Genomic DNA, 20908 nt, shown 5'->3' with positions numbered 1-20908 from the left:
ACAGCAGTACAGACCACAAACAGAGGCATAGGTGCAGGAACACAAAGGGGGCAAAGATGTGACACTTAGGGGCAGATTCATCAAGGGTCAAATTGCAAATTCAAAGTGAAAAAAATTGAATTTCGAGCTATCTCTTTTTGTGTATTTCAACTAGGGAATAGTCCAAAAAATCTAAATTTGGAGTCAATTAGTGGGCTTTGAAAAATCAAAGTTTTTATTTAAAATACTTTGAGTCGAATTCGATCAAATTCGATCTTACTTAAATCACTTTTTTTAATAATTTTCAGTTGGTCTTTTGCATTCGAAAAAACTCCCATCACTTCAATGGGAAATTCGACCCTTGATAAATCTGCCCCTTAGAATCCATACACTGACCAATTGTGCATCTGCCTGTGATTGTTACTGCTGTGTACATGGCTCATTAGCACATTGCATTCCTCTATAAAAATACTTCAAATTAGAATATCGAATTCAAACTTTTTTCATCGAATTTGTCTATTCTGCGGTCAAAGTAAAATCGTTCGATCGAACCACTAAATACTTCGAATCGAACATTTTATCGTACAATCAAACGATTTTACTTTGACTTCAAAAAACAGAGAAAAATGCCGTAGAAGGTCCCCATAGGCTAACATAGCACTTCGGCAGGTTTAATTTGGCGAAGTATTGGAGTCGAAGTTTTTTTAAAGAGACAGTACTTTGATTATCGAATTGTCAATTCAAAGTCGTAGTATCCAATTCGATGTTCGAAGTATCCAAAAAATTACTTTGAATTTCAAATTTGTTTACTTCGAAAATTCCCTCGAAATCACTTCCACCCTTGATAAATCTGCCCCTTAGTGTACTGCCACACAAATGCCCTACATTTTTAGAGGAGCTCCTATCCACAGTGCTACAACTACTTTTTCCATAGAAAAAAGAGCTCCCGTGTTGCAAGTTTTATGTCTGTGATTTTCGACATTACATCTACTGGTGGTCTACTACTACACTCTAGGGTTTTTTTTTATTAAACTCCGAACGCCAAAAATCCCAAAAAATTTTGTTTTTCTACTATACAATTCGAATTTTTAGTGGACTAAAAAAAACACAAATTTCTAGGGACTTATTATACCCTGAGCTTGGAAAAAGTCTGAATCCGAAAATCCAGCATCTCAGACCTGCCTAAGTAATCTTGATTGTGCAATAATCCGAAGATTTTGTGGTTTTTGGGCAGAAATATGAGTTTTCTGGTGGCAAATCAGAAACATTGAATGATTCCGTCTTTTTCACGATTTTTCTGGGGGGTTTTCCCGCAAAGAGAGTTTTCGAGAAAGTTTATTGATAAATAAGGAGAAAAATCTGCGCAGATTTGATCGGAGTAGTAGAAAATATTGAGATAAATTCGGACTTTGATAAATGGGCCTCTCAGTAACTGTGTTGTTTAACCAAAAAGTACCATCTACAGTTTATATATTACTAGCTTACAAACACAGGCACAACTAATAAATCCAACCACCAACAAATAATATCTGGGTGCTCAAATCCCAATTGCTCAAATGCCATTGCTTAATGTGGAAGGAAAGGGGAGGATGCATAACTTTGTTACCATGCGTCTTTTTTATTCTGATTAGACTTAGACAAGTTTGCAAATGTTTTTGATTAAATCATAACCTTGAATGACCAGTCAGCAGTCAGCAGATTTGTGCGGAAGAATCAAATGCAAGCGTCAATTTAACTCTGAGCACTGGACATGACACAAAATACATGCAGTTTGGATTCAATTGTGGTGGGCTTAAATTCACACGTGGCTGCAATTATACTGGAATTATGGGGGGGAATGTTACATTATAGGTAAAAAATGTATTATAAGCAAATTGCATCCAACATTGCACTGTGCAGACTGTGTTCACAGAATAAATAACCATATGAAACAATACAGAAGACAATGTTACTTTCTGTAATGTGGTTACTGCACATACCTTATAGATATATAATACACAAAAGCCATGAATATCTTGTAAATTATATCCTTATAAATGGTGAGTTCTGATGTCATCAGTTATAAACGGTGAGTTCTGATGTCATTTCAGTCACATGACTTACTGAAACTTGTGTATTATAATAAATAAAGTACCCCCAGTTGTAAAATATGAGGATATTAGAAGTAACCTCGGAGTTGGTCATGAAACTCCTCGGTAACTTATAATATCCTTATATTTTACAAGAGGGGGTACTTTATTCACTATATATCGCTTATTGGACACCTGATATTCCCCAGTTCCATAACACCCAAAAATTGTGTTATATATAGAAGAATTTACAGAATTCAACCTGGGTCCAGTAACTCATAGCAACTAGATTCATGACAATAAGGGACCGATTTATTAAAGCCGATTTATTTTTCGGGTCAGGCTTTGTGATGCCAAAAATCAAAAAACGTTGTGTGTAAAGATCTTCCTTTGGTGATTTTAGAGGTTTTTGGTTGTTTTTGACGCTGGCTTTTGTGCAGCAATACAGAAAATCATATTTATTGTGTGACAAGTTGAAAAAGTCGAGGTTTTCATGACTTTTCGGTGACTTTTCCCATCTCGTCGCATCTTTTATTAAATTTCATGACATTCATGGTTTAAGAGAAAGCGAGTTTAGTTGTGGTTTCAAACACTTCTGAACCCATGAGAATGAGACTGTTGATAAATAGGCCTCCACAAGTTTCAGTTGGTTAATGGACAGGGGCAAATGCTTGTGAAACAATGGCCCTGCAATTGCTGATACTCCAATTGAGTTCTGCCAGGAGGAGCTGAAATACAGAGCGTAGGTCCCTGCACGCTCAGGTGCAGCAATAACAGACAAAGCAAATATCCATTAGTTGTGTTATTGAGTCAGGCAGAGCCGTGCAAGGGTTTACCTCTGTGGATTAAAACATCAAACTAATTACAGAGAACTGTTATAGTTTGAAACGTCTGGGTATAGCACGGAAGGCTGGCATATGTTTTGCCCTGTGTTTCACTCCGAGACATAAAAAATGTAAGATTTTATTTTACTTTATTTGCTAAGTATCGGAGTCACTGTATTTTCTGTCTTTATTTGCCAATTTATAACCATGTGTGCAATGTACTTATTTATTTATATTTCACCAGAGGGGCGATATATTGAGGTATAAATCTTGTTTTTTAAGTTGGTCCTTAGATACAAATAAAAATCAGCCGACTTGGCAGCGTGAGCAATTACGTGGCTGTTGTAAGTGCGGCAGCGCAAAGCAGCTGAATTGTTTGACAGGCCGAGGAACATATGGGGGCTTTGGAAATAAAAGTCAATAATAAATCTGAAGATGCAAATCTCACAGACAATTCATTGGCTCAGATTGTACTTTCCTGCCATGTATTCCCTTTGTATCATTGTCACTGTGAGGGGCGACTCCGAGCTCCACACTGGAATTGCTTTAGCTTTATATAAAGAAATCACAGTAGTATCAATATAATATAATCTAAAAATGAACAGAAGCACCGGCATATTGCTTAAATGCTTTCAAAAGCGTTAACAGTCATTCTCAAAAATAAATATGAACTATTAACCTAACCATATTCATACATATTTCTGCGGTATGCACGTTTTCTACCATTTCTGTATCATCTGCTACCATTGTCCAGACTGCTAAAGCTCACTATGTATGGATAAAAGCGTCAGGGTGTGGTTACAAAGTTACACCTAATCTAGGCTTGTGATGTACAGATACAGGTATGGGACCTGTTATCCAGAATGCTCGGGCCCTGGGTCTTTCCGGATAAGGGATCTTTCCATAATTTGGATCTTCATACCTTAAGTCTACTAGAAAATCATATAAACATTAAATAAACCCAATAGGCTGGTTTTGCTTCCAATAAGGATTAATTATACCTTAGTTTAGATCAAGTACAAGGTACTGTTTTATTATTACAGAGAAAAAGGAAATTATTTTTACAATTTTGGATTATTTGGATAAAATGGAGTCTATGGGAGACGGTCTTTCCATAATTCGGAACTTTCTGGATAATGGGTTTCCGGATAACGGATCCTATACCTGTACTATTATTTCAAAAAAGCCATACACTAAAGGTTTCCAGAATAAAATAGGAGTTATTGCAGGTGAATCCTGAATAGGACTTGGGACTAAGGAACAAGCAGACACCCCTGGCCTATAGGAACTCTCAGCTTTCCAAACAGTAAGTCTAATCAATAGATGGGGAAATCCTACCCACTCCCAAAATGAATAGATCCAACCCATTGATAAAAGTTAGTGTGTGTGATGGTCCAGGACATGTGAACATGTAGAAATATTGAGAAGGCGACTTTGGATGGGATTCATTTTGGAGCAATGTAGCAGCTGCCAGGCTTACTCAGTTCATTTGAGGGAGGTATCCAAGCCAACCATAGCCATAGGATTTAAATTGAGGTTTATTGCTATGCATTCCATATGTTATTCTGCAATCCAGCAGGTCACAGAGGATAATTGTGCTTTAGAGACTCTCTTATTTTAGCAGGTATTCAATAGGTGATGACGCTGGACCATGCACCAGTACTGACGCTCTCTGTAGATAAGGAATCTCCATTTCAACCCTGCCTTTAAAGCTGCTCTTCGAGAAATCTCAAAAAAGGACCAAAGAGTGGATGAAAGTGCGCAGCCTATTTATATTATGAAGCCGATGCTGATTCCCATGTCAAAACATATAGAAAATGTGCCATTGATCTTTATTTTGCCACAGTAAGATGGAGAGCTTCAATCGATAAAGCCATCGGCTCTTTAATGTCAAATCTGTCTCCTGATTCAAAAAATGGAAATGAGAGCAAAATAATCCCACCCAGCTTGGTGCTTTCTTTATCAATATTCACATATCTGAACAGACAGTTTTGCTGAAAGACGGCCAGGAGACATCACGAGGACACTGCTCTTCATTCTCTGCATTTTGCACCTCAAAGACACAGACACAATGCTGCTCTCTTCCCCCTGTTTCTTTCTCCTGTGTTCAAAGCCGGATCACTTGTATAGAGAGTGCAAATATAGTCTCCTACACTAAAAAGCATAATTAATGTAAAATGCCGCAGCTGGTAAAGTGCCACCAGAGGTAACATTCTCACCATGTCTCGTGGCAAAGGTGCACCTGATTCTGGGAGTACAAAGAGCTGTAAAAATACATATAATAGCTACACAACAAAGAGCACCAGGTGTAACTCAGTGGTGGTATGGTCCATTGTGGGGGAGAAAACGTAGCACTTTGAGCCCTGTTTTGAATCGTATTCACCCAAGCAACTTCCCATGTCAGCAAGGAGCCTCAGTCACAGTTATTGAGGTAATTAACTCATCTGAGCCTAATTAAGGAAATCCCTGAAATGAAGCCAGCGACTGACGACTGAAGCTGGAAAACAAAACAAGCGAATTTCACTGTTGTCTATTAATATTTTAATATTCCCCTGCAGCTTTGATTAGGGCACAACGGCCATAACTTTTAGTGTGATGTAGATACACACACGAGACAATTTGCAATTAGTCTTATTTTACTTTTATTTTTCTGGGAGCATTATCATATTTCTATATAAAGTGCCAGGGCTATTAGGACTCTTACTCACGAGCGGTTGTAGCTGCGCTCCCCTGCGTTCCGTTTTTCTGCGTTCGGCCACAAGGGAGCGCAGGAATAGACGCATTACATTTTTTCCAATGGGGCTGTAATCACACAGGCGCCTGTAGGCACCGAACACAGGAAAAATGCAGCATGTTGCGTCTCAACCTGCGTTCGGCGCCTACACTCGCCTGTGTGAGTACAGCCCCATTGGTAAAAATGTAATGCGTCTATTCCTGCGCTCCCCTGCGGCTGAAAAACGGAACACAGGGGAGCGCAGCTACAACCGCTCGTGAGTAAGAGCCCTTACAATCATTTAACAAAGGGTTGAACAACAAAAAATGGGATCAAAGGACCTTGCTCAAAAATCTTACATTCTAAAGGAATAGCCTCAAATATAAATTTTTTGTTGGGGTTAATTACACAAGAAAAGCAACATTTTTTTGTGATGCTTTTCCTTTTGGATATTTTTAATTCATAAAGGGGTGATTCAGGGGTGTTATCGAATGGCCAGTTCTTAGCAACTTTTCAATTAGTCTTCACTATTTATTCTTTATAGTTTTTGAATAATTTGATGCCGTATTCAGATTTTTTTCCAGCTTTTAAATGGGGGTCACTGACCCCATCAAAAAAATGCTATGTTATTGTTACTTTTTATTACTCTTCTCTCTGTTCAGGCCCTCCCATATTCATACTCCAGTCTCTTATTCAAATCAATGCATGGTTGCTAGGGTAATATGGACCCTAGCAACCAGATTGCTGAAATTGCAAACTAGACAGCTGCTGAATATATGTGAGTCAATATACGAGATCATTGTGCCACCATATATGTAATCCTTACTAATACAGGCATATAGGTGCAAAATGTATATAGTGAGCGCTATACTGCCCACACCAGAAGTGGTTAGCCTTGTGCAGAGGGGCTATCCAGTGAGGGAAGCAATGTTCCTATGATAGCAGCCCTTTAATATGCTTTTGTGGGACCCAAATTAGATGTCGAAGAGGCACAGAATTTTTTAATTTTTAAATTCAATTTAAATATAGGTATGGGACCTGTTATCCAGAATGCTCGGGACCTGGGGGTTTCTGGATAACTGATCTTTCCATAATTTGCATCTTCATACCTCAAGTCTACTATAAAATCATGTAAACATTAAATAAACCCAATAGGCTGGTTTTGCCTCCAATAAGGATTCATTATATCTTAGTTGGGATCAAGTACAAGGTACTGTTTTATTATTACAGAGAAAAAGAAAACATATTTTAAAAATTAGGATTCATTTATTATAATGGAGTCTATGGGAAACTGCCTTTCTGTAATTCGGAACTTTATGGATAATGAACTTCCGGGTACCTGTAATATAATTTTAAAAAAACACACACAAAAGAGTTTTGTATAGCATTGTCTACAGGTAAAAGGTAATTAAAGGTGAATATCCCGTGGGTTCAATGCTTCTCTCCATATCTAAACTTTACCTTTTGCATTCGTACATTTTCCATAAATGGATTTCTGCTGTTTTTTTTGTTTTTTTACAAAAAAATTATATGAATCCCGTTGGCATCCGCAACATGTATTTGTTAGGTTTTTCTAACCTGAATTTCAGGGTCTTTAAGAGAAAGGATTTTAAGGTTAATTCAGCCTGAGCTGCTGGAGATTGAATCGGTCAATAGACAAGGAATTGTGATTGATTCTCTGGTCATGGTGAATGATAAACTCAGATGAAGGATTTGAACAAAAGAGACCAGAGAAAGGGAAGGGTAGGAAAGACATAAATGTTCTTTCTCTCTCTATTTCTCTCTTAGTCAATTAAACATTTTTAATGAAGTGCATAGTAACAATATGTAAAGTGAAACAAATCTAGACTCTCTCTCTCTATACAGTATATATATATTTATTTATTTATTTATTTATACTGTATATGCAATAGGGTAATAAAAAAATAGTTGTCTGCATAGTCTCCTTGTTTTTCTGTGATTCGGATCGTGACCAGATATAGATCGGGAAGACCTGTCGAAAGCCCCCTTACAAGGGTAGATAAGCTGTCAAATTGGTCTAAACGACCGATATCGGCAGCTTTATCTGCCCGTGTATGGCCACCTTAAGGGTAAGGCCAGACGAGGAGATTCGGGGAGATTTTGTCGCCTGGTGACTTATCGCCACGTCTTTTGCGCCACGTCTTTTGTCTTTTCCCCATAGGCTAGAATGAAAAGTCGCCTGCGCTAATGCACACGCGGCGATGCGTTTTCAATAGTCGCCCAAAGTTGCCTCACTGAGGCAACTTTGGGCGACTATTGAAAACGCATCGCCGCGTCTGCATTAGCGCAGGCGATTTTGCTCTGTAGCCTATGGGGAAAAGACGCTGAGGCAGTTCGGGGAGATAGTCGCGCAAAAGACGTGGCGATAAGTCGCCAGGCGTTAAAATCTCCCCGAATCTCCTCGTCTGGCCTTACCCTAAGAGTTTATTTACAACGGAGTGGAGATAAAAGGGGCAAAAACAGGTGCAAATTGTCACAAATTGTAGTTTGTAGTTTCAGTTACCAGAACAAAGCTGGAAGAGTCAATCTGTACATGCAATACTTATATTACTTTCCAGTGCAGAATGCAAGAGGGGCTGTTTATAGAGGGGCAGTTTTGTTTCCCTATGTGTTTCAGCATTTTAGCTTCTGCCCCGTAAGTCAAATGAGCTTGTAGTCCTTTATATACTGTTTGCTAATATCATCATATCTCAAATTAATTGATTTTTGTCCTCCATTAATCACTTTAAAAATGCCAAGGATTAGTTGCCTGTATCTTTAGGCTCTGAGGAAAGGTACTGTGCAAATTTTAGGTTTCTTTACTTAGGCACCCATGCTGTATTCTTCAATACATTGCAACTGTCATAGATACATGTCCTCAAAGTAGTGTTGCACCACAGGGAAATGTTTATTTGAGACCTGCAGCTATAAAACCCAATGAGTATATATTGCACATGACTAAAACGACTGTGAATGTTTTTGCTTCTTTAGGTCCCGCATTCTGGGGTCTGGTTAACTCTGCTTGGAATCTGTGCACCATCGGAAAGCGGCAGTCTCCTATTAACATTAACACCAGCCAAATCATCTTTGACCCCTTCCTACCTCCGCTCAGACTCAGCATGACTGGAACTACGGTATGTCTGTGATTAAAGAAAAGGATTTGGAGGTTTAACCGCTGAGGGACAATCTTTTTATGATGTATTCAAATTGTTTGCAAATGTCTAAGATACTTTACTATGTGTGTATGGAATATATTCATAAATAGACCATCAAAGACTTCTAAGTCATATATATTTGTAGAGTTTAGCAAATGTTCCAGGACTAAATGGAATCAAAATATTATACAAAAAAATTCTGTTGAGTCTTTGTGCAGTTCATTGGGTGGAAACATTAGGGCTTAGATCATTCACTATATTAGCATTACCTTTCTTACAAATGTCATTGTAGGGTACCTTTTTTTCTTTTAAGGGCGACCAATTCTAATGCCAAGTGTTTTTTTATACTGATTTATGAATTATCTGCTTGGGTTGCCACCTAGAATTTTCATTGTAATTTACTGAGAGCCGGACAGCAGTTTACATACATAAGCTGGTCACCCTTTTTATTTTACAACGCCATACAAAAATCTTTTTTAAAAATAATTGCCCCAACAAACACTAGGTTGCCTGCTCCCATGTTGAGGTGCCACAACCCTCTCATTATGTGTGTTATGCAAGATGGCAGCCCACACCAATTTTTTGATTAGCCAGCACATCTATGATCAAGTGTAGTACCTTTGTAAACACCTTAGGTCCTCTGGCTGGCAAGATCAAGGAGGAGTATCTGTTCTTATGATCCTATGTGAAGAACAGAGAAACACTTGGTTCTCTGAACTAGGCTGGCAAGCGGAAACGCGATGAAAGCTGGGTCGCTGTGCTCCCATGAGGGAGGCACCTGATTTGCTTTTGAGTCAGGGGCAATGCACATGCACCTATGCCTGATCATGCCTCACTTCCTTTGCCCCAGCCATTAGGCGGGCGGGAAGTTTTTTCTTATTTCGGCTGCCAGCTGGAGCCTTACTAAAGGCAATCAATGGCCTTGCACCGCACACTCCAGCACCTTTTTTCTGTTTGGTTTGAACACCCTGGATGGGGTCATAGTCCTTTGGCTGTACCCCAGGCCATGACACGCCCTGGGAAGCTTAGGCAGAACCCAGGGTAGACGGGACTCCCCCTAGCTTTGGCGAAGGGGAGTCCAAACGACCCCAAACCCCTTCGGGGGGTGGGGATGGTGGGCCCTCCCTAGCTTCGGCGAATGGGGACCCATCCGTTCAAGCTGTTCGCGGACGGTAGCCTGGGACACTTGGGCAACGGAGCCCATGCATTCGGGTAGAACTCAGAAGGATAATTCAATATCATCTGGGGGGTAAAATAAAAAGGGTGACCGGTGCCCATTAAATTACAGAAAACACAGGACAAAATCATATATATTAATAGCAGGTTCAGCTTCCCTTTGCAAACACTTCTCATTTTGCCACAGTGAGTTGCACTATAGGTGGACTAATATAATGTATAATTCTGCAAGTCCTACGTAAATTAGCACAGGTATAGTACCTGGGGAAGTGGCATAACTATAGAGCCTATAGGGCCTGGCGAAAAGATGTAATTTTATGTAATTTGGATCTCCATACATTAAATCTGCCAAAAAAATTAAACACTAATTAAACCTAATAGGATTGTTTATATACCTTAAAAGGTGATTGCTTACCTTTAAATTAAGTTTTGGTATGATGTAGAGATATATTCTGAGACAATTTGTTTCATTTTTTTTTTTTTTTTTTTTGAGATTTTTGAGTTATTTAGTTTTTTATTCAGCATTTCTCCAGTTTGCAATTTCAGCAATATACTTCCTAGGGTCCAAATGACCCTATCAATCATGCATTGATTTGAATATGAGACTAGAATATGAATAGGAGAGGGCATGAATAAAAAGATGAGTAATTAAAAAGTGTCAATGACACAATACATGTGTAGCCTTACAGAGCATTTGTTTTTAAGATGGGTTCATTTAAGAAGATGACAAATCATTTTTAAAAACTATAAAAAAATAAATAATGAAGACCATTTGAAAAGTTGCCTAGAATTGCTAGTGAAAGAGAATACAATTCTGTGTATGCAGAAACCCCTGGGAGCCCCCTGACTTGGATGGACTCTGTTCTCAAGCTAGCCTTGGTTACTAGTTCCCTGGCCTTGAGGGTAGAGGTGCCTGTTTGGCTGTAAGAGCAGTTATTTGTTTTTCTGTGCTGTGGAGCAATAGAAAACTTCACATTAGGGAAATATCATGGCAGGAGGTATAGAAGTAGAGTAGACCTTCAGTTTTTCTTAGCAGTAGTAGCCAAGTTTGTACAAAGCGGAAATACATTCCGCTTTGTGCAAGAAGAATTTTCTAGTAGCAACTTCTTCCCAAACAAATGAATATCCTTAAACATAACACTTATAAATGGAAAATACATTTTTGAATAATACATTTATGATCAACTGATGATCCTGCTGTTCCTTTTCTAACCCATTAAAACAGATGTTACTTATCTGTCTCTGCTTATGGCAAGATATGGTCTTCATGCCTGTGGATAGAAGTTCCGTTGCCGTATTGATTCTCTTTAATAGATGAATTAATAATTATAAGCAGTAAAATTGCACTTATTTCCTATAATTTGCTTATTACAGTATCCGATGGGCAGATATTACAACAAATATCGTCAAAGTAGTGCAGAATTACAACGGGTCCTCGCTTTCCAATCCTGCCAGCAGAACAGCTGCAATATGTAGGGGAATTTCCACAGGGAATACACTGAGCCAAGGATGGAAATATTAAAAAAAATACGCTACGTGTTTCATCAGCCTGAAAGCCTGACTTCCTCAGGGGTATAAGTTAAAACTTAAATAAATGCTCACACAATAAAATTCTTTTCTCTAGGCTGCGGCACTTCCCTGCATGGGAAGCTTCAGTCAGTAAGATACTAAAGTGACAGCATCTCATTCTCTGTTCACTTATTATTATTATTATTATTTTTTTTTTATTATCTTTACCGGCACCCCAGCAGCGCAATGTACCCCCTTTAGCCCCATCAGATACCCCTTGATTTCTTTTCACTTTAGTTCTGTAGCTATTTGCCACTGTATTGTTGGACTCATGGTAGTTATGCCCAAAGCTCATTTCATTGTGGTGCTGAAGTCTCTGAGATATGTGCAAAGCTTCTTCTGCTGGATTGCTGATCTCTCGGAAGGTAATAATCACAAAGAGCTTTTTATTCTCTTGTTGGCCTGCAATATGTAGCAAAGAGTACAGCACTGAGTTACTAGTCTCTCTGGTATAATTTATAGGGTATTGCCTTTCTGTGGGTTTTATGCACAAAGCCTATTTGCTTTATTGGCGCTCGATCAAGCATATCTACTGCACTAAAAGGCACAGGGCCCTAACTCCAGCCTATACAGTATTCTGGGCTGTGCTGTAAGGTATCATGACTCTTCTGAATAATCTGAAGTGACTGCGAGACGTTAATGGTCTGCAGATTGATTTTTCTCTTTTTGGGGCAGATTTATTAAAGGGCGAAGAGTACAATTCACTAACAAAAAGCTCAGCACTAGAGAAGTTTTGCACCATTACTCCCGGCGAATTTTTGCTCAGGTGAACAATCGTTACTTGTTACTTTCCAATACGTTACCCTTTTTGCCAGAGTCCAACTTGCCAGGATCCACCTGGCACATTGATAAGATGAACCTCAACATTATTATATCAGTGACATCATATCCTGAATGCCAAAAAAGTCATCAAAAAAAGGCAACATGCTGGTGTTTTTTTCATATTTTAATGTGGGATTATGTTTACAAGTTGTTACCGTTAAATATATGTTATTTACACTTTTAGGGTGAGCCCATGTCTAGGACAATAGAGGATCTCTTTTGTCTTTATTTTGCTTCCTTGGAAATTTTTAATAATAAGGCAATTTCACCAACACTCACTAATAAAGACATATATATGACCTGTATGTACCCGCCATATTTAAATTGACGTAAGGGTAGGTATGTTAACGAAGTTTCGCTAGGAAGAAAATAATGCTAGAGAAAATTCCCTTAGAAACAGTGTCGCTGCCGAAAGTATGCCATTGTTCATTTGCCAAGACGAAACGTAGCATATTGATAAATATGCGTATTTGCTACGAAATAATGTCTGATGAACTTGCGCAGTATGGCAAAGTTTCCAGAAGCGAAAATTCACCCGTTAGAGTACAGGTCTGTGATCTGATGATGATAAAATGTGCTGGCGGGAAATTGAATAACGTGTGTCAAATATTTTCATGATAAAAGCAGCTAATTAAAATGTAACCTCCTCAATCCCTGAAACTGAAATTTGAGGAATTGAGGCGGAATCGGGCACCAGCATGCTCCCAGTGTGTATGTCGAAAAGCTTTCCCCTGCCCAGCCGCTTATGATATGACTTATCATTGCCCCGAAGGGGTGCTGGCCAGGGTGCCCCCTGCACCCCAGTTAGTTACTCCACTGCATTTCCAACTCCAATAAACAGCAAGTATAGGCATGGTTAACTTCATATTTACCTTAGTGATGGACCTGTTTTCAAGGAGAACTAAAGCGTAACAATGAAGTAGTCTACAAATGCTGCACATTGTGTTTTGGGCATCTATACAAGTCCTAGGCTCCTCAGCCCTTTAGCAGTAAAGATCTGTGCCTCCAAAAATGCCCAGTAGCTCCCCATTTTTTTTTCTGTCATTTATCAAACTTAGGGACCACCTTACGATATACTGTATATAGAGAATATAAATGTCAGCTTAGCTTCTCAACAGTTTCTCAGAGCACACTGATCATGTGCAGTGCTAGTGAGATGCCTAAAATTCAAAATGACGACCAGAGCCGGGCCAAGCTGGGAAGGCGCCCTAGGCAGCCTGCCCGGCTGCTGCACCGTCTGGGTCGGAGGCTCTCGTATACGCGAATAGATCCTGGTGTGCGAACAGGCACTTGTGCGCATGCGCGAAAAGACGATTGTGCACATGCGCGGAGCAACGCGCTATCGCGCATTGATGATATCAAGTAGGCGGTCGGCAGAGAAGGGACCGGACTAGGGGTATGAGTAAGTACGTGACTGGCACCCCTCCACCTTTGCGCCCTAGGCACGTGCCTACTCTGCCTACCCCTAGTTCCGGCCCTGACGACGACTCCCTGTGCTTAACTGTGAAGACCTGAATCATTACTTTTATAGAGATTCTAAAACTTCAGGCTGGTGCAATAAGTTCAACATATAAAATGCTGCATTTCTACCCATATTTGTTTTTAGGGTTTAGCACTCCTTGGGAGAAGCTATAAGGAGCACAGGCTTAACATTTTTCAGCATGATGTATTTTAGATCTGCTTTCCTAGTTTTCACCTTCATAATCTGTAACCTTACCGCATTCTGGAAAGGTGATAATGCAAATTTGTAAAATATATTCCTTCTTTAATTTATTGAAAGCTATGCTAGACTAAAACTACCCAAGCACGGAAATTACTGGGCTTCAGGAGATATATTCTGAAACTGAAAAGTGAGATATAGTGTAGGTACTGTATGAAAATAATTGAAGAAACTCTCTCTTTGAACCCTCTTTATTCTTCTTTTCCAGGTCAGTGGTACAATGCATAACACAGGGCGCCATGTTTCCTTCCGCCTGGATAAAGAACAGCCAGTAAATATTTCCGGAGGTCCCCTTTTATATAACCATCGTCTTGAAGAGGTGATGCTGCATTTCGGCAGTGAAAATTCCATCGGCTCAGAGCATCTGATGAATAAAGAGGCCTCAGCTGGGGAGGTAAAGCTGGGTGGCAATTGTTAGGCCATGATTAAATCTCTATAATTAATAATTGCAATAGTCCATAGTTTTCTGTTACAAATGTTACATGTAACATTTTTCCATCAGAAGTGATGGAATAAATCTGAACCCAGAAAGAACAATATTGTTGGCTAGTTTTTTAGATTTCTTTTTTATTAAACCAATCCAACGTTGTTGGCGAAAAACAACGGATAATTTTAACCCTAAACATATACATATGTATGTTACTATTGGCTTGTGTGTATAATCACCAGCCAGCCAAAATTACTCTGTAATCTGCTATTCAGCCTGGCTGCAGCTTTTCCTTTCACTTATATAGCCAAGTTTTCTAAAGAGATGGTCCAATGAATGAATCTTAATTCATGGCTGCAACAAAGCTCAGTAGCACATTGATAAATACTGTGCCCTTTCTCAAGCCTTGTGTGCACAAACCAATGAGTAAAACTTATATATGGTATATATGGTAGGAGGAGTACAAGCGACCTCCCCTTCCCATGTGATGCCACTAATTGTTGTAGAACATGGAGAGTCCAATGCAGTCCATATTATTGTATTGACTGCATTAGACTCTCGGTGTTATACATGAATTTGTGACAACACATGAGAAGGGGAGGTTTCTTGTATGCAGGGGCGATCCTTGCCATTTTGCCGCCCCCACCCCTCACCAGAAAAAACTCAGCTTTTTAAAAGTCCACCAATTGACTCCAAGTAGGTTCTAGGAGGTCCCCAATAGGCTAAAACCGAAATTCGGCAGGTTTTAGATGGTGAATGGTCGAAGTCAAATTTTTAAAGACACAGTACATGATAAATTTCGATATTCACATTTTTTTATTTTTTTCAAATTCAAATCGAATTTGGACTATTCCCTAGTCGAAGTACACAAAAAATAGCTCGAAATTCAACTTTTTTTCATTCGAAAATTAACCTCGACCTTTGATAAATCTGCCCCTAAGTATCTAAATATATCAACGCCAGATCCAATGAAGAGCATGGCAGAAACGTTTGATGGACATGAGTAGTCCTGTAGAGACAGAACTGGTTCATTGGAGTAACTGATCAATGATGGATGAGTCAGGGCCTCATTGTGAAGGAGTCCAGATCAAGGAGGTAGCACTAGATACAAGAGTCCAGTTTGAGAAAGCCAAGGGATAGGAAAATATCATAGTTGAGATTCAGGCAAAAGTCAGGCAGCAAACGATCATAGTCAGAAGTAAAGCAAAGGCTCAAAAGTCCAAGAATCAATTAATAATGAATTAAGAAACACCCAGGAACACCAAGATTATCTACATACCTATAGCACTAACCTTCCTGCAATATCTTCTTAAAGATTCCTGTTCTGCTACTTAGAATTAAAGTGCTTCATTCTATCGCCTTTGGGCTTACAGAAATTGAATACCTGTTGAAGCCTGTTTCCTAAAGTTTCTATTTAAGGACCTCCAAGTGCAAAAATATATGTTATGTGTCTGTAAACATCTGCATCCATTTTCCATGAACTGGGATTCTAGATATGGTCATTGGGAGCTATGAGCTACAGTGCAATAAGATATATATCGACTGGTAACATAGGTGCCAAAATTGCTCCAGTGTAGAAAGGGGACAAAAGGTACTATTGAGCTTGTGAATTTTAAGAGTTATTTTATGCCATGCATTTTAAGGTTGACTGTGTGATATAAAGTAACAAAGTGGCCCTAAATCTAAGGCCAAAAAATAAAATACTGTAGAGCTTTACATGCCAAGTGAAACATGCTACAATACAAAAGAGAAGAGCATGCAGAGTATGACACACATAGGCAGCATAGAGCAGGCAGAGTATGGCACATACAGTCAGCAGAGAGCAAACAGAGAATTTCAAACACGTATATGGCACACACATGCTTAGAATAGCACACTCATCAATATTACATGCATTAATTTTAAAGTTTACTTATCCTTTAAGATATACCATTAAATCCATATGCTTCCTTGCCCCTTGGGATAAAACCGCAACCCCCAGCACATAATTAAACACCTTAGTGACCCCTATACAAGTATTTCCAATTGATAAGAACCCCCCCAACCAAGTTTACCTTTCACATGCAGAGCAGAGCAGGCAGAGTATGGCACACAAAGGAAGTATAGGGCAGGCAGAGTATGGCACACACAGGCAGAGCAGGGAAGGGCAGGAGACAGGGAAACCATGCAGGTAATTGGTCATGACCACTCTAAAATGAACAGCATGTACTGTACTAAGTACAGTGACACAGTGCTAGTGCTACTAGTACTGTCTAAGGTGTGAACAGGTAACAATGTGGGCACTTACAGTCTTAAGTGTGAGCAATACATGGATCTTATGGGTCAGTCTCTTACAGGTGTGAACAGCGCAGGGAGGATAACAGGTGTTAACAATACAGGGTTTTTAGAGCCTAAATCTGAGTTGTGAACAATGCAGGGGCCAGTTAATCTCAGTTCACACATGGGAAGGCCTGTGGGCCACCAGTTGGACAGTACTATTGTAAGGGCCTTTTCTTTTTTTTTTTGCTGTATTTTAAATATACAAATACTCCCTTGAGCAGTACTGAGAAGGCAAAATGTTCATTTACATTAAATTAAATTATGGTAGTGTTGGGTCTAGGAATGGGTAACACGGTGCTTTAGCCTTTGGCCTCCCTCCCTTCACTAAAAGGAAAATACAGCAAAGAACTTCATCCAAGAACAGAAAGCTTGTCAATATACAGTAAAAAAGCAATTATATATGCACTGAATACAATTTTATTTTTTTAAAACATTATTTATTAAAAAATTTTAAAAACAGTTAAGGAAATAAAACATATATATAAAAAAACTATTTTGTCAATATAAAGGATTAAAAATGACAAAACAAATGTCATTTTTATTTTTTTACAAAAAGTCATTTTTTCCATCTTGGATTCCATGGAGGGCTGCCATCGGAAACCTAGTTTTTCTGCCCCCGTCCCTCCCCCGATGGCTGCCCTGGATCTATGTTTCTTCCAGGTAGTTCCTTGGATCTGTTTGTATCCAATCACAGAAGAATTTCTTTAGGCAGTTTGGTGGTTTCTCAGTCTCCACCAATTGGTCATCTGCAGATGGTGGATGTCGATCTGTTATTCATCTTCAACATTTTCTTCTTTTAGCTTCAATGGTTTGCTAGTATGAAATATTGTTCATTGTTAGTCATGAAGCAATTGTATACATAATCATTTTACAATTTCTTAATTTTTTGATATTTTCATTTACAATTTTTATCATTACATGTTATATGTCACGTGCCTTTTTCTGCTTATTTAATGTTCAGCTACAACTATCCAACAATAACATTGTCTCCCATCTCACCTTATGGGTCTCACTCCTACATGTGGCCTAGTTCAGTAACCCACACCCTAACAGTCTATGCCTTTGTTATGTGAAGCCAGAGAATATTGTTTGTATAGGACAACAGATGGTTACAGAATGACAATAAGAATAAGCTATTTTTCTTACCTCTCTGCAGATGCTTCATAATATTCTTCTGTACAACCCTTTCATTGCTTATTTCTGTGATGAAAGGGTGTGACAAGAGCTGCCTTGCAGATGGTCTCTCAGCAGGATTTTTCTGCAGGCATTCCTCAATAAAGTAGTGGAATTTTTCACTCCTGCAAAAAGAAATTGAGGCAAAATTATAGTTGTCATGTTATAAATATATCTAATTGCTCAGACTTATAGAAGTCCATGCCCACATAAAGCTCCTAGCCCATTTATACTTCACATCATTACTGCACCCTATTTTCCCAATCCCTCATCCCTCACTGTAACTTCTCCTTTGCCTTTTCTCCCACCCCATTCACCCTGACTCTCTTTCTTATTTGCACAACCCCCACTCCATTGTCATTTCCTCGCTCTCTTCACCCTCACTCCTTTTCCATTTCCCAACTTCCCCTCACTCTCTTTTTTTGTTTTCATGGAAATCACTCACCATTTGTTCCCTTTCAACGTAGGAGCCGGACCACGAGTAATTTGTTGGATCAAAGCCTTGTCAGGAAGTTTGTTGTATGCTATATGATAAGCAAATACAATATTAAAACATGCTGACTACTAATTACAACATTTATAGGGTTCTAAAAGGTGCAAAGTTTGATACAGGTCAAATTGTCTATTTCAAGCAATAAGCAGCAAGGGTTACTGCACTTGGCCTACTTAGTGCCTTTTATTACATTATGTTGGGGTTAGTTTTTTATCATTTATTGATTGTAAACTTTACATAAGGGGCAGTATCATTCTGTGTTACAGCATTTACTTTCTAGTAACACACATATATTACGTATATACACAGTCATGCTAAGAATTCCTGAGAATGTACTTACGGACACATCCTTCTGCCATGTGAATGGCTGACATTCCCAAAGACCACACATCAGCCTAGAAAACATGGAGGAAAAGAAAATAATTAAAAAAGACTATACACAGGAGACATACTTCTGTTGTCTATCCATCCACATTATGATAGGGCTTCTCCTTTTCATAATAGCAAAACTGGATGACAACTTTGCTTTTGAGAGGGGTATGTGAAGTAAGTGGTAAAAACACATGTAGTTACCTCATGTAGGCTACATATATTTAAATAAAGGTGGCGCTAACTCTACAATTTAAAGGAAGAAGAAGACATCACTATACCTTATGGTCAAATTCGCCTCTCTTACTCATGCAGACAATGGCCTCTGGTGATAAATATGCCATATCTCCAGCAGGGCTTTCACTTTTTCCTCCCGTGACAGCACCACCAAAATCAACTGAAATTGTAAGACAAAAGCATGAATTTTTTATGTTAGTTTGCAAATGCAACGCACCAATAAAAATCATGGTGATACAGAAACATTTGTGGGCAATTTTTAAATGAGAAAGAATTAGTGTGCAGATAAGTGTGCAGATGTGTTGTTTTTGCAGGTTTAGAACTTTTAAAAGTTTATATAAACATTATTATTTAGAGACAGAGTAAAATAAAGTTGACTTCACATTCACTGAAACTTCACAACATCCATTCTGTATTCAGATTCTAAGCGTCACTTACTTATCTTTACAACTGCGTCTTCAGTTAGCATCAGATTTTCGGGCTTCACGTCGCAATGTAAAATTCTCTGTTTTCTGAGATGATACAAGCCCTGGGAAAAATATAAAGGAAAATTGTAAATACAATTATTTTTCATGTTCTTGAACTAATAAGATGAAAATTTATTAAATAACAGAGAAGGTTCACATGTGACATACCTGTAATACCTGCTTGCAGATATAAGCAATCCAGCTTTCTTCTAAGGAACGATTCCTTTTGCTTTTTATTAGGTCAAGTACTGATCCACCATCACAAAGTTCTGTAGCAATCTAGAACACCAATAAAGAACAATTAGTACATATATACAATTTAATTGTTGAGCTTGCGTTAGGCAATACTAGTGACATAAGAGTTTGTGTGCTATAATTTACTATAATAAAGTGTACTTGCATTGTTTTGGTTTCTATGTGTTCTGTACTAGAAGTCAAATGTGACTGCCTTGATTTGCAGTCAGTGGGTGTAATTCAGAAATAGGCACTTATAAGCATTCAGGGTATGACTGCAATCGGTTAAAACTGAGAACAAAGAGGTCATGTGGATTGGACTCTTTCTTATACAATTGGATCATATTTGTATCCAAGCTTGTATGAGAGCTGTTGATTGAGAGTTGGTGCACAAAGGTTCAACATATCTAAACGCTTCCTTACCCATAGCTCTTGATTAATCCTTCTAGCAGGCTTTTGGTAAAATGCGCCATAAAAGGAGATGATATTCTCATGGCCAGAGACCTTCTCAAGTATTTCCAGTTCATTAAGGATTGTATCTTGATCCTAATTTCCAACAAAAGAAATGTTAATACAAAAGAAAATTAAATACAATGGATGCAATTGTAATTTTAAATACCCCAACCTAGTTATGGAGAATTACAGCTTGTTAATACCATATGAAAATGGCATAATAAATCTTTCTCCGTTTTATATTTTAAATCTGAAATCTATTGCCTTCTATAAAAGGTATTCATCCACTTATTTTCACATAGTAACATATGAATTTAGGCTGAGAAAAGCAACACATCCATTGTTCTACCTGTTCAAATATATGAAACCTATGCAAAATAAGGCTTTTTGCAAAAATGCTTCTTATAATATAAATATAGTAACATTGCAAAGACACATTACCTCTATTTTCTTTATTATTTTAACGGCCACTTCTTTGCGTTTGATTTGATGCCAACCCTGTAACACAAGTAGAGAAAGAAGGTTTGTGATGATGAACTTCATTATGGTGAATCAAACAGATATGTGGATAAGGCACAAGTTTATTGGCAGCCTCAGAAACACAAGAAAAAAGGAAAATGCTGTAGAGTGTGACCAAGTGGGAGAATTCTGAAATCACCCAGAAGCATGACACAAACTACACAATTGTAATGTTGAATAAAGTATCTCA

The 20908-nt window shown here is 38.5% G+C and overlaps 2 protein-coding genes across 2 annotated transcripts in view; one reads left to right on the top strand and one right to left on the bottom strand.

Annotated features, from left to right (window-relative positions):
* ca11.L (carbonic anhydrase XI L homeolog) overlaps positions 1-20908 on the top strand; it is a 162875-nt gene that overhangs the window by 102155 nt on the left and 39812 nt on the right. Inside the window, exons 3-4 of the mRNA XM_041569510.1 lie at positions 8577-8719; positions 14236-14421. Coding sequence (XP_041425444.1) covers positions 8577-8719; positions 14236-14421 — 329 coding nt within the window. The remainder of the gene's footprint in view (positions 1-8576; positions 8720-14235; positions 14422-20908) is intronic.
* LOC108696681 (traf2 and NCK-interacting protein kinase-like) lies at positions 17424-20490 on the bottom strand. The gene is made up of 6 exons (XM_041569511.1): positions 20170-20490; positions 19484-19791; positions 19090-19205; positions 18780-18834; positions 18392-18470; positions 17424-18071 (listed from the first exon to the last, which is right to left on the bottom strand). The coding sequence occupies exons 2-6, from the start codon at positions 19617-19619 to the stop codon at positions 17828-17830; spliced, it is 630 nt and encodes a 209-aa protein (XP_041425445.1). The 5' UTR covers positions 19620-19791; positions 20170-20490; the 3' UTR covers positions 17424-17827.

The sequence above is a fragment of the Xenopus laevis genome, chromosome 7L, assembly GCF_017654675.1.
Source record: "Xenopus laevis strain J_2021 chromosome 7L, Xenopus_laevis_v10.1, whole genome shotgun sequence".
In the NCBI taxonomy this organism is placed as follows: Eukaryota; Metazoa; Chordata; class Amphibia; order Anura; family Pipidae; genus Xenopus; species Xenopus laevis.
Note: the sequence above shows the minus strand (reverse complement) of the source record. Positions and strands in the feature narration are given on the sequence as shown.

Bases quoted from the DNA above. Each gene is read 5' to 3' on its own strand.
- LOC108696681 (XM_041569511.1), bottom strand. From the start codon at position 19,619: ATGAAAAATAATTGTATTTACAATTTTCCTTTATATTTTTCCCAGGGC. The intron at 18,471-18,779 runs GTAAGTACATTC...CTTATCATATAG, and splicing joins CATGGCAGAAGGATGTGTCC to CATACAACAAACTTCCTGAC. The intron at 18,072-18,391 runs GTGAGTGATTTC...TTCTTTTTGCAG, and splicing joins ACGTTGAAAGGGAACAAATG to GAGTGAAAAATTCCACTACT.